General features: G+C 46.6%; 1 protein-coding gene across 1 annotated transcript in view; it reads right to left on the bottom strand.

The window, feature by feature from the left end:
• Uvrag (UV radiation resistance associated) overlaps positions 1 to 12923 on the bottom strand; it is a 274915-nt gene that overhangs the window by 204765 nt on the left and 57227 nt on the right. Inside the window, exon 5 of the mRNA XM_059270780.1 lies at positions 9727 to 9801. Within this exon, the coding sequence (XP_059126763.1) occupies positions 9727 to 9801 (75 nt within the window). The remainder of the gene's footprint in view (positions 1 to 9726; positions 9802 to 12923) is intronic.

Raw genomic sequence — 12923 nt, 5'->3', positions numbered from 1 at the left:
GATCTGGAAGCTTGCTCTTGTTGTCCCTCAGCCCCAATGGCAGCTTCACCATCTACTCGAGATGACCGTTTATGTGCTTACATTTGTGAAACTCATCAGTCAGTTGCTATTTCAATCTACGTTTCTTTCATTTGAAAAGGGTTGCTCCTTTTGACTTGAATTCCACTCCTGTTCCAATTTTCTTTTCACTAAAGTGAGAAAGCGGCGCCACCTACTGGACCCCTAAGGATATTGCTTTGCAATTTTCAGTGTGAGGGGGAAAAAACATCCCGTAGTCTCAATTTTTTTGCAATTTGTCAAGGCCAGATAATTTAAGTGTCTCACCACAGTGAGCTATGTAAAACTAAATGCCAGAAGTTACACTTAGTGGAGTTAGGTTAAGAGAAGTACCACCCTCTCAAGATTTTAACCACCAACACTATGATAGACCTAAACAAAGCTGTTACCTGCATTCTTTGACAAAACATGTGGGGCATGGACTAGGAACACCATGCCAATAATACAACAGTGAGCAGGAGAGGTGTGAACGCTCCCCGTGGGGTTTAGAGCCTAGTGAGACCGGTTCCCACTTGTTGCTGAACTCCACTCACATGCCAGCCATGTCATATACATTATCGTGTTTAATTCCCAGTCAGCTGAGGATTGAAGTGCTTACGGGCGAGAAAACAAATCCAGTTTTTCCAGGATCTCCTCAGGAAGTCAGCCCGTGGTGAAATCCACAGCGGTGTGACTCTGAAGCCGGTGTTCTTACGTCACCCACGGCGGCAGCCAGCAGCCTCCCAAAAGAGCGGCTGCCGAAAGAAACCGAGGCCAGGGGGGCTGACCTGCCTACTGTAACACGAATTCTAAACAGTCTTTTAATAAAAAGAAATCCCCGTGCCAGATACTGGGGTAAATGCTGAAAGATCAGAGAGACAAAGGAACAAGCCATGTCTTCTCTCTAGGACTCCTCAGCCTGAAAAAGCCTCTGGCTGAAAGGGATGCTTCTGCCGAAAAGCCTGTAGTTCTGTCTCCTCACGCCATAGCCTACATTACAGGCAAAATCCTGAATGGGCATCTGAGAGGCCACAAACGCGTTGGCCAAAAGCCTTTCTATTTCCCACCCTCCCCAAAGCCTTCCAGCAGCCTCTCTCTCCTGGCCACCCAGCCCTCAAGCTACCACAGGGTTCTTGGAGTCACCAAATTTTATTTCAAGTTCTTCAATAATTGACCTGCATCATCTGCAGGACCCAAGCAATTCATCGTGGAGAACAATATTTTAATCAACCCAGTGCCAACTGGGATCTGAAAAACAAACTGTCTTGCCTCATTAACTCCAAACATGAATGACTGCTCATCTGTGCTTTACATTTTTTTAATCTCACCACACTTAGTTTAATAGGTATACAGTAGGTGCTTAATGCCAGGGTGGCAAACAGAGAGAGAGAGGAGAGAATCATTTTTACAATAATAAAGATTTTAATTATCATTTACTCAAAGATCCCTTTGTGTTGCTTTTAAACACTCGTGTGCCACACACTTACCAAATAAATGAAATTTTATTACATAAAATTAACAAGAACAAAGTAGTCCTCAATAATTTGAGCAGAAGATTAAGCAAAGGAAGGAACACTGGATCACAACTCACGGTGTGTGGTTTTCAAAGACTTTCCCTAGGGAGCTGTGCACACTCTGGCAGGCAGAGTGAACGTCGCCAGCAGACAGCAGAGGCTGCAGCAGGGTCTTAACAAGGGGACGTTCACAAAGCCTTGCCACCTTAGCAGTTAAATGTTCCAAATGCCAACGCGTCCACTCACAATTACCAGGCCCACATGCTGCGGACTCCTTGCGGCCCCATATTTAACACCACCAAACTGACAAAGCCATCTCGTTCTTTCCAGTCCTCTTTCCCCTCTGCTAATTAGAAACTTCTAGTATTTACTAGGTAGTCTTAAATTTTGAACATGTACACATGGGTTCAAAGTCTGCCTTTTTTATTTATGTTTTGTTTTGATACTGCGTCTCACGTAGCTCAGGCTGTTCTCAAACCTTCTACGTAGCAGAGGCTAGCTTTGAACTCCTTCCCGAACTTCTTGCCTCTACTTCCCACCATGCCTGACTGGAATTCAAATTTTTCTACCAAATCCTACAGATTTATACTGTTTCTAGCCTCCTGTCAAAGAAATTGATGACCTCAGTGACTCTCAGCCCATCACCTTACACATCACCACTGTGACATTTCACCCCCTCTGGGGAAGCAGCAATTGTTGAAGCTTTTTATTCAACCCACTGAGAACCGATACTTTCAAAGACCATAACTTAAAATGTCACAATGATATCTAAATTGTATAAAAGTTTTTAAATTTTCCCCTCAGCACACTCCACAAACTGACAGCAGATTTTTCTTAGTGTAAAGACTGCATTCTGAGTAACAACAGTCTGAATTGATTTTTTTTTGAGGGGGGGGGTGTTTGTTTTTTGTTTTTTAAGTTTCAAAAACCCTGTTTACCTCTTGCTATCCTGGATCTCACTATGTAGACCAGGCTGGCCTCCCGCCCCACCCTACCCCGCGCCCTGGGGGGACTGGGACTACAGGCGTGCGCCCCTACTGCCTCTTCCCTGCCCCATCCACACCCCATCCCCACCCCCCTGTGTTGGGACTACAGGCATGCGCCCCCACTGCCCAGCTTGGGTTTGGCTTCTCTTCTCTGCATCCTCAACTTGACTGGACTTAGCATCACCTCTGGGTGTGCCTGTGATGGTGTTCCCGAGGCTGAACTGAGGACGGAAATCCAAACCCCCAGTGTGGGGCACCACCTCAAGGGCTGAGGTCTCAGACTGGCTAACAAAAACGGGGGAAAGTAGAAGCAAGCTGAGCGCCAGCATCCATGTCTCTTCCTCCTGACTAGTCACCTCACTGTCCTGCCGCCATGCCCTCCCCTCCATGATGGACTGAACCCCTCAAACTAAACAAAGCAACCCCCCACTTCCTGAAGCTACTTGTTGTCAAGTGCTGTCACAGCAACAAGAAAAGCAACCAAGCCAGGAGACTGGTACCAGAACCTGCTGGACTACCTGGTCACGTGGCTTTGTAGGCCTTTGGAACTGGCGTATGGGTCAAATGTAGAAGAATTCTAGAATGCTCAAATAACTAACAGGCTGTTTTGATGGGAGTGTGGAAACCAGAATACCAAGAGAAACATGGAGAGTCGCGATGATGCTCACAAGATACAGCAGGATGCCAGAGGACCAGGGCAGAGACCATTCACGTCACACTCTGGTGAAAAATGTGACTGCATTCTGCCCAGGTCCTGAGAACTTGAGCGGGAAGAAATTTTAAAAATAACAGACTAAGTTGGTCGGTAGAACTTAAAGACAGCATAGGCCTAGGGTATGTCACGGTTTCTGCTCACTGCTCCCAGTCAGATCCACAGTTAGAGCAGAAAGACAGGAAAGTGCACGGTCTGAGGAACAGCCTTAGCGAATGTACAGTTGGGAGCAAGAAGAACTCAGCGGAAGCGGTTTAAATGCTGAAGATTAGCACCATTCAAGAGAAACCTTGAGCGTGCACTGAGACAATCGGGAAGGTGTCCAGAGGCAACGCCTCACCATTTCCTCAGTCAGTCCCACAGGCTGGTCTCAACATGAGCTGAGTACCGACATTTGCTCTCCGCTTTCTGACTGGGGACATAACAGAACCGGCCACATCACGTGCTGCAGCCTTGCCTTCCTGTATCCCTTCAAACCACGAGCTAGAACAAACTCTCCCATTCTTAAATCTCTCGTGTCAATACCGAGTCACAGCAACCAAAAAGTATGGTTATTGTCTTTTTATCATACATAGTCAACAGTTACATTCCTGTCTGGACCATTTTTACATTCCTCATGTTTCCTTACATCTGACATCATCCCTTTGGGGTCATTCCCTGTCGGTAAAATGTCTGTGGGCTGTGAAGCTCAGAAGTTAGATATAAATGTGGCTGCTGTGCTCTTGATCTTGGCCAGAACTGTCCTAGAGATGGCACTGCTCACCAGTGGGTGACAGCGTTTTCCAGATAAGACCTCTGGCTCCTGCAAAGCTGAGGAGCGGTCCACTGTCTATCGCTCTCATTAGTAAGAAAAACTCTCCTCTCCAGGAGCTTTTAAAAGTTTCCCCTTTCACAACAGGGAGACTCTGTCAGCCTGGAGTGCTCCCTCTGCCCCAGGAGTCCCTTCTGTCACTGTCACTTCCCCTCAGGACAGGGTCTACAGTGTGGCTCTGCACACTTCTGAGAGTCTATTCTATTCCTGTTCCAGAAATGTTTATCATCATGCTTGATGGCTTTAGCAACCATTTCTCTGACTTGGCCAATTTTGCTTTTTCTTTGATACGGAGGACAGTCTTAATATATGCACAAATAGTCACAATGCCTGCCTATGGCTTTAAAAAGAGAGAAAAAAAAAAGATTAAAGCAATGCTTTCTAGGGCTAGAGGGACAGCACAGAGATGAAGAGCAGATACCAAGCACTGCTCTTGCTAAAGACCAGAGTTCAGTTCCCAGCACCTTCATTGGGCAGCTCACAATCACCGGTAACTCCAGCTCCAGGAAGCCAGGGCACATCCAGTTCTGTAGGAACCTGCACTCATGGGCACATACACATATCTAGCTTCTGTAGGCTCCTACGCACGTGCACGCACACACACACACACACACACACACACACACACACACACACACGATCAAAAGTAATACAAATAAATCTTTTCAAACAATGCTTTGGAGTTTCAGCTTATATTATCAAGTGTTCCTTTGAAAGCTGCAAGGTGCAAGATGAACTAGAATTCTAAACTGACAAAGCTAATTAACTGGAGGGCTATGGAATAGAATGCAACACATATAACAAGCACATACTCAAACATTTCCTAACCATCTCTGCTAGTTTAATCCTGGTGTGGTGGTATTGTGTTCCCCAAAATATTGTGCACCCTAATAAATTTATCTGGAGTCAGAGAACAGAACAGACACTAGATACAAAGGATACAAAATGGTGCCACTCACACCTTTAATCCTAGCACTCCAGAGGTAGAAATCCCTCTGGATCTCTGTGAGTTCAAGGCCACACTGGAAGCGGCCAGGCATGGTGACACACGCCTTTAATCCCAGAAAGCGAGCCTTTAATCTCAGGGAGTGGTGGTAGAAAGCAGAAAGGTATATAAGGAGTGAGGACCAGAAACTAGAAGCATTTGGCTGGTTAAGATTTCAGGCTTGGGGGCTGGAGAGATGGCTCAGAGGTTAAGAGCACTGGCTGTTCTTCCAAAGGTCCTGAGTTCAATTCCCAGCAACCACATGGTGGCTCACAACCATCTGTAATGAGATCTGGTGCCCTCTTCTGGCCTGTAGGCATATAGGCAGAACACTGTATACATAATAAATAAATCTTTAAAAAAAAAAAAAAAAAAAAGAAAGAAAGAAAGATTTCAGGCTTATAGCAGCATAGTTCAGCTGAGACCCATTCTCGATGAGGACTCAGAGGCCTCCAGTCTGAGGAAACAAGACCAGCTGAGGATCCAGCGAGGTGAGGTAGCTGTGGCTTGTTCTGTCTCTCTGATCTACCAGCACTGACCCCAATAACTGGCCTCAGGTTTGATTTTATTAATAAGAACTTTTAAGATTCATGCTACATCCTGGCTCTGCTATTTAGCTGCTGTGCAACCTTAGGAAAGTTACTTAACCTCTCTGTACCAGTTTCTCTCCTACAGATAAATAGCTGTGGAGTTCACACACAATAAAGTATGGAAAATATTTAGTGCCTGGCACTGAATTAATTGCCCACTAAATATTAGTTACTATTACTACTGTTAGGGTCAGCTATTCATTCCATATGCCCAAGCGTCCACACAGGAGAAAAATTTCCCAGTCCTCATCCTGAGAGAGAAGGTAATGAGAGGAATGCTCCCAGTCCCTCTAGGCTGGGCGCTCTCCTCCTCGGCATCTGTAGGAGCTCATCTATGAGCTCTGAAGGTCCGGGCGTGCGTGGCTTGGCTCTTCCTGCCATGGGGAACTCTCTACTGCTTTGGCTCGGATGATCAGGCTCTGGTCTATAAAGGAGCAGTTTCATTTCCATCTTCTGTTATTTTGGAGGGAGTATATATTTGGAGGTTGAGGTCAGGAGGAAATGCATCAAGCCTTTTTAGTTACAGGAAGCTCTTGTAGTCACAAAATTTAAGCAACATTTGCCAGTTTTATCTGTTATCACACCACCTTCTGAACTCCATTTACCTGTTCCCCATCTTGTCTGAACTTGTTCAAAACTCACAAGCAGAAAGGAAAATCAGGTACTGGTGCCTACCCCAAAACTTACCAACTATCAGTCTCTAGCCATGCGGTTCTTGAGGGATTAATTACAACAGCTATACGAAGGTGTCATGGCTCCCCATTGTGACCATCATCTCTGACTGCCAGACTCTGCAGGTGATGAGTTGGAGACCAGCTGCAGGGTGAGCCACCCCTCCAGTGCCAGGACAGCTAGCCTTGGGATGGCAAACGGCCCAGCCATGGCAGCCTCCCTACGCTCTGACTTAACCACAAATGTGTTTACTAAGCAAATACCGTGTCCCAAGAACCGCGGCAGGGAGTGAGGAGCCAGCATTACGAGTATCCATCTGACCTTACAGAGCTCACATACAGAGAGGGAGGAAGACAGGCCTCCATACCCAGCAGTATATCCGGTAGAGGAAGTCTAGAAATACTGCAGGAACTGGGAAGAGGAGCTGGGAAATAAAGGGGGAAGGAAAGCCTTTCGGAGCTGGAACTTCTGAAGACATCACTTAGAATAAACTCTATTTGCTAAAATACAAAAGGCAATTTTCCAGTCCTCGGTTTACTTGACCGCCCCATCTCCTTACAAAGAAAAGCACAAAACCAGCCAGAGCCCACAAGGTTTTGTGTTTTTGGTTTTTGGTTTTGTTTTGTTTTGGTTTGGTTTTTTGAGACAGGGTTTCTCTGTGTAGCTTTGGTGCCTGTCCTGGAACTCACTCTGTAGACCAGGCTGGCCTCGAACTCACAGAGATCCGCCTGCCTCTGCCTCCCAAGTGCTGGGATTAAAGGCGTGTGTCACCACTGCCCAGCCAAGCCCACAAGTTTAAAGGAATGGAGGGAAGAAGGCAGAGAGCCTTGGCCTCAGAGACTCCCCGGCAGCACTCCTGTTTCCATGGTCACTGCTTTGGGGCCACCCTCCATTGCCCCCTTCTCTAGCAGCTGGGGTCCACAGGCCGGGTTACTCAGCCCCTCTTCTCTACAGCACTGCCTATTCCTAGTCTGTGTCACACACATCCATGACTTCAGTGACTTTGCTATTGGCCCCACATTTCCAACCCTAGTTCAGTTCTGTCCTCTGAACTCCAGATTCACATATCCAAATGGCTACTTTCCATCAACAGGCATCTCAAGACACCACACACTCCTGCAGCCCCATCTTACCTCAGGATCTGTGCTCCTCCTCCTCCTCCCCACCGCACCCCTCCCCTCATCCCCCCGCCCGCCCCCCATCCCAAAGCTTCCTGTGGCTATCATCTTTACCTACTCAGTAATCTTAAGTCAGAAATCCAAACTCATTCTTCACACTCTTTTTTCCTTTTCCCTCAAATGCAAACCACAACAAATCCTAATGATTTTAAACCCTCATTCTTCTCTACTAAACTGGGGGTGTGGCTCAGTGGTGCTTGCCTAGCATGTGCCTGGCCCTAGATGTCATTCCTAATACTTAAACAAACAAACAAACAAAAAACCCTCTTTCCTCCTACCCTGCCATGGCCCCATTCCAAACTATCACCACCTCTTACCACTGCACACAAGGTCCTTCTCACTGTCCCCATCTCTTACCACTGCACACAAGGTCCTTCTCACTGTCCCCATCTCTTACCCACTGCACACAAGGTCCTTCTCACTGTCCGTCACCATCTCTTACCACTGCACCCAAGGTCCTTCTCACTGTCCCCATCTCTTACCACTGCACACAAGGTCCTTCTCACTGTCCCCATCTCTTACCCACTGCACACAAGGTCCTTCTCACTGTCCGTCACCATCTCTTACCACTGCACACAAGGTCCTTCTCGCTGTCCCCATCTCTTACCCACTGCACACAAGGTCCTTCTCACCATCTTCCCACACACATTCTTGCTCTTTGAAATAACAGAGTAAAACCATAAAGCACATCTGATTAAAGTGCAAGCCTCTGCCTTTGGATAAAATCCCTAACCATTCCATGTGGTGCCTCTCTGGCACTACTCTGAATTCTCTTGAACCCCTGAGACTCGCCATGTCCCCTTCCACTCCGTGCCCTTTCAACCTTAGTCCCCTCTCCTGGAATGCTCTCTCCATTCGGCACCTGCGCATTCACATATTGTCTTCTACTCTAATCTGGATCATAACTTGAGCGACCACAGCCTCAGGAGCACCCTCCTCATGGCACCAGTACAGGTCAGTCTTGAACTCTGGGGCCCAGGCGATCCTGCTGCCTTGGGCACACAGCTGCAAGAGAGGTGAGCGTCAGGCCAGCCTCCACCACTGGACTCTCAGCACTTGAGTGCAGGAGCTGACCCTGAACAGGTACTCAGCACACTGGGGAATGACAGAGCATCTAAGCAATGGCATCTCACACAACCGAGATTACAAAACAACAGAACCTCTGAGCAAAAACAAGGTGTGGACTTCACAGAGTGGTTTGGTTTGTTTTTAGGTCAGAGTCAGAAGAGCAGAGTCAGGGGCACGTAACCCAACATCTCAGCTCAGTCACTCTCTAGACCCTGTGAAGTTTATCCTCCCCATCAGGCTCCGTAGCTATGAAATGGAGAAAAGAAAACACCATGGTGTTTGTTGTGAGTATGAACTAGGAGAAAGATGCTGAGTCCCCTGGTCACAGGGACAATCACAGAAGGTCCTTGCTAAGAAGGACTCTCTGCCTCTCCTTTCTCTCTTCATCTTTAGATGCAGAGACAGCAATGACATCAAAACAGCTTCAATTTCAGTCTCCTTCTCTCTTTTGAGGCAGTACCTCACTATGTACACTAGGCTGGCCTGGAACTCACAGCAATTCACCTGCTTCTGCCTCCCATCCGCTGGGATTAAAGGTGTGCATCATGATGTCCAGCATAATTCAGGTTCCCTAGGCTTACTGAGAATCATAAAACATGAGTGAAACCCTTTAATTGAACTATTCCATTTATACAAAAGTCACCACTCTTATTTTGGAGGGAGAGCAGGAGTAGGGCTTGAGCCCAGGGCTCCTAGCACTGTAGGTAAGCCCCACACCGCTAAGCAACACCCCCAGTCTCTTTTCATCTTGAGATCTGGCCCAACTAGGCTTCCCAGGGTGGCCTTGAACTCACTCTGAACCTGGGCAGGAGACCCAACCATGTGACCCTCCTGATGCAGCCTTCTCAGTGGCCAGGATTACAAGCTTCTGCCACCTTGCCCAGCTCACCACTTTCTTAATCCCCAAAGAATTAAGTAGAAGAAAAGAAACAGCTAGCTTAGGTTTCCCCTTTAAGAAAATATAATCGGGATTTAGGAATGATTACTGGGAGTGGTTGCATGTCCTACAAAACAAGTTCTCACTCTAAAAGGCATTCACCCTAAGCCCCCAAACAGGCTCATGGTGATACCTGAAACGTGCTTCGGTTTGCACAGGCCTCCCCAGGAGATCATCTTCCCAGGTGCAAGGCACCTGCACTAACCAAAGGTCAGAACATTGGGAGAATCCTCTTACCTTATGTTCGAATGGAGCACCATAGTAGCCATCATTTAGCCCAAAAATGATTTCGTTTTGGTTGCGGGCATGAATCTAAGAGGAGGAAAACACACTATTAGTTCTTACTCCAGAAGTCAGGGCAGGACGTCTGTACCCTCACCTGCTCCCACGCTGAGAAACAGGCTAGTTAGACCTAAACGAAGGATAGCAAAGAAATCCCGTCTCAGAGGCCAGGTGAGCGAGAGCGGAGCACACTCAGCTTTAGTCCAGGGCCTCACAAAGGCACCACATGAGAATGCAGGTGCATTATTCACACGTTTGTCACCAACATTTGTCACCAACATTTCTTGAGTTGATGTGGAACAGTTGTGCCTTAAGGACAGGAGGTGAACAGACAAACCACACATGCTCTGATTTAATTAAATTTTTAAAAATTCTCTACAAATGCTTTAAAATGATGTCAGGTTAGCTTCTACTTTCAAAAGCACAGGTTGAGGACGACAGCACCCTGTCCCTCAGTCTTAGCTGCCAGGACTCTGGTCTTTTGGAGATGTCACTGCACTGAGCTGCAGTCAGTGCTGCCCCGGATCCAACCTCACCTGAGAGGTGGAAAGAACACACTTGAAAGGATTAAAGAGCAGGCCCTGGAGATGCTTCAGGGTGAAGAGCACTGGTTGCTCTCCCAAAGAACCTGGGTTTGATTCCCAGCATCCACATCAGGTATCTGTAGCTCTAGTTCCAGAAGACCCAAGAGCTTCTTCTGCCCTCCGTGGGCACTACACACACGGTGCACAGCATACAATAGCCATTCACATAAGAGAAAAATAAATCTTTAAAGTAAAAGATTAAAGAACTAGTGGGACATGGTGGCACACACCTGTAGTCCTAACCCCGTGGGACATGGTGGCACACACCTGTAGTCCTAACCCTGTGGGACATGGTGGCACACACCTGTAGTCCTAACCCTGTGGGATATTGTGGCACACACCTGTAGTCCTAACACCATGGGACATGGTGGCACACACCTGTAGTCCTAACCCTGTGGGACATGGTGGCACACACCTGTAGTCCTAACCCTGTGGGATATGGTGGCACACACCTGTAGTTCTAACCCTGTGGGATATGGTGGCACACACCTGTAGTCCTAACCCTGTGGGACATGGTGGAACACATCTGTAGTCCTAACCCTGTGGGATATGGTGGCACACACCTATAGTCCTAACCCTGTGGGACATGGTGGCACACACCTGTAGTCCTAACCCTGTGGGACATGGTGGCACACACCTGTAGTCCTAACCCTGTGGGACATGGTGGCACACACCTGTAGTCCTAACCCTGTGGGACATGGTGGCACACACCTGTAGTCCTAACCCTGTGGGACATGGTGGCACACACCTATAGTCCTAACCCTGTGGGACATGGTGGCACACACCTGTAGTCCTAACTCTGTAGGACACGGTGGCACACACCTGTAGTCCTAACCCTGTGGGAAGGGAGGTGAAGGCAGAAGGATCATGAGTTTAAGGCCAGTCCATGCTACATAGTGAGACCTTATCTCAAAACACACATGGGGGAAAAAAAAGTAGAACTGAAATCTAAAATAATACTCAACTATGAAATGAACACACAAATTTATTTCTTTCATCAAAAAGAATTGTGGTCTTTAAAAAAAAAAAAAAAAAAGGCCTGCTTTTGGCAGGAAGAACTAAAGTGAAGGTTCACAAAGTGAGGGTAAGACAAGGGCTGCCCATAAGGAATATTCAGCTAGAGACCGAGCAGCCAAAGCCACCAGCAGACACCCTGTGAGCACTGACCTCTGTCTCCCTCCTATGAACCACACACTTCCTGTTTACCCGGTCCTTACTGAACCAAACACAGCAACAGCAAGGACGGAGCTGCTAATGGCCACCAGAAACCAAGCAAGAAGTTTTCACCTTCAAAGGCAAAGTAGTTCAAAACCAGTTTCAAGATTAGGTGGGTCTGAAACTTTAGGAATAAATGTGCTGTGAGAAAGAAGACTAAACTTATGCTCCTCAAAGTGTTAGCAACTATAGTGGGGCAGAAAACGTCTGAGTTTTTGTTCTTCTCCGTGCTTTTCAAAAATTTCCAAACTGCCTATAAAGAACATGTATTACTTTCTTAAAAATATTAATTTATGCCGGGCAATGGTGGCACACACCTTTAATCCCAGTACTCAGGAGGCAGAGGCAGGCAAATCTCTTGAGTTCAAGGCCAGCCTGGTCCACATAGTGAGTTCCAGGACAGCCAAGACCACACAGAGAAATCCTGTCTCAGAAAACCAAATATGTGTGTGTGTATACATATATTATTAATAATATATATATATATTATTAGAGTGCATATATATATATATATATATATATATATATAACTAGAGTGCATTGTGTGTGTATATATATATATATAAAATTAAAGTGCATGTATATGTGTATGTGCCGGTGTGCCTGCACACATGAATGCCACTGCATGGATGGAGGTCAGAAGAGAACTTTTGAGGAGTTGGTTCTTTTCCTCTTGTGATGAGTTTCGGGGTTCAACTGGTGTTTCAAGGCCTGTGTGGCAAGAATTTTTACCTGGGAAGTTATCTTGCTGGCTCAAGAATTACTTTTTAAATTGAAAGAAAAGTATAAGTACCACTAAAAGAAAGGAGTGGAGAAAGTATGGAGAGAACTACATCTGCATGAGGGTCAATTTTCCAAAGTATATGATTTATGAAGACAGCCACTGAATTAGTTCACTGAAAATTTAGATATGGGCTAAAAATCCAATGGCCCAGGTCAGCTGCACCATGAAGAGCCTCTTCAAGGGGGACCGTCGTGTTTGTCTTTGCAGTGGGGTGCCCAGCACTCTTCCAAAACACAGCAGCCATTCACCTTCAGCGGCACACTTAATCCCTACCTCAGTGAGGTGGGGAAAGCGCCCCTGCTCTGCCCTTCAGAGTGTCAGAAGACAGGACATAACTGCACAGGAGACTGGGGAAGTGAGACAAAATAAAGTTGAGCATCTAGTGATGTATTAGAAATCAAGGGATATAAATCTCAGAATGATCTCTTTGCTCATGACTAATAAAAATATGCTTAATAAGACAGGCTTATTAGGGAACTGTTAGATCATGGCGAGAAGTGTAATATGCCTGAGTCTTACTCTTTAATTGACTCAGTTGTGCAGGGATGACAACATGGAAACTATGGCCT

Source organism: Peromyscus eremicus, chromosome 1 (genome assembly GCF_949786415.1).
Source record: "Peromyscus eremicus chromosome 1, PerEre_H2_v1, whole genome shotgun sequence".
Lineage (NCBI taxonomy): Eukaryota > Metazoa > Chordata > Mammalia > Rodentia > Cricetidae > Peromyscus > Peromyscus eremicus.
The sequence above is the reverse complement of the archived record's forward strand: the minus strand, read 5'-3'. Positions and strand labels throughout refer to the sequence as shown.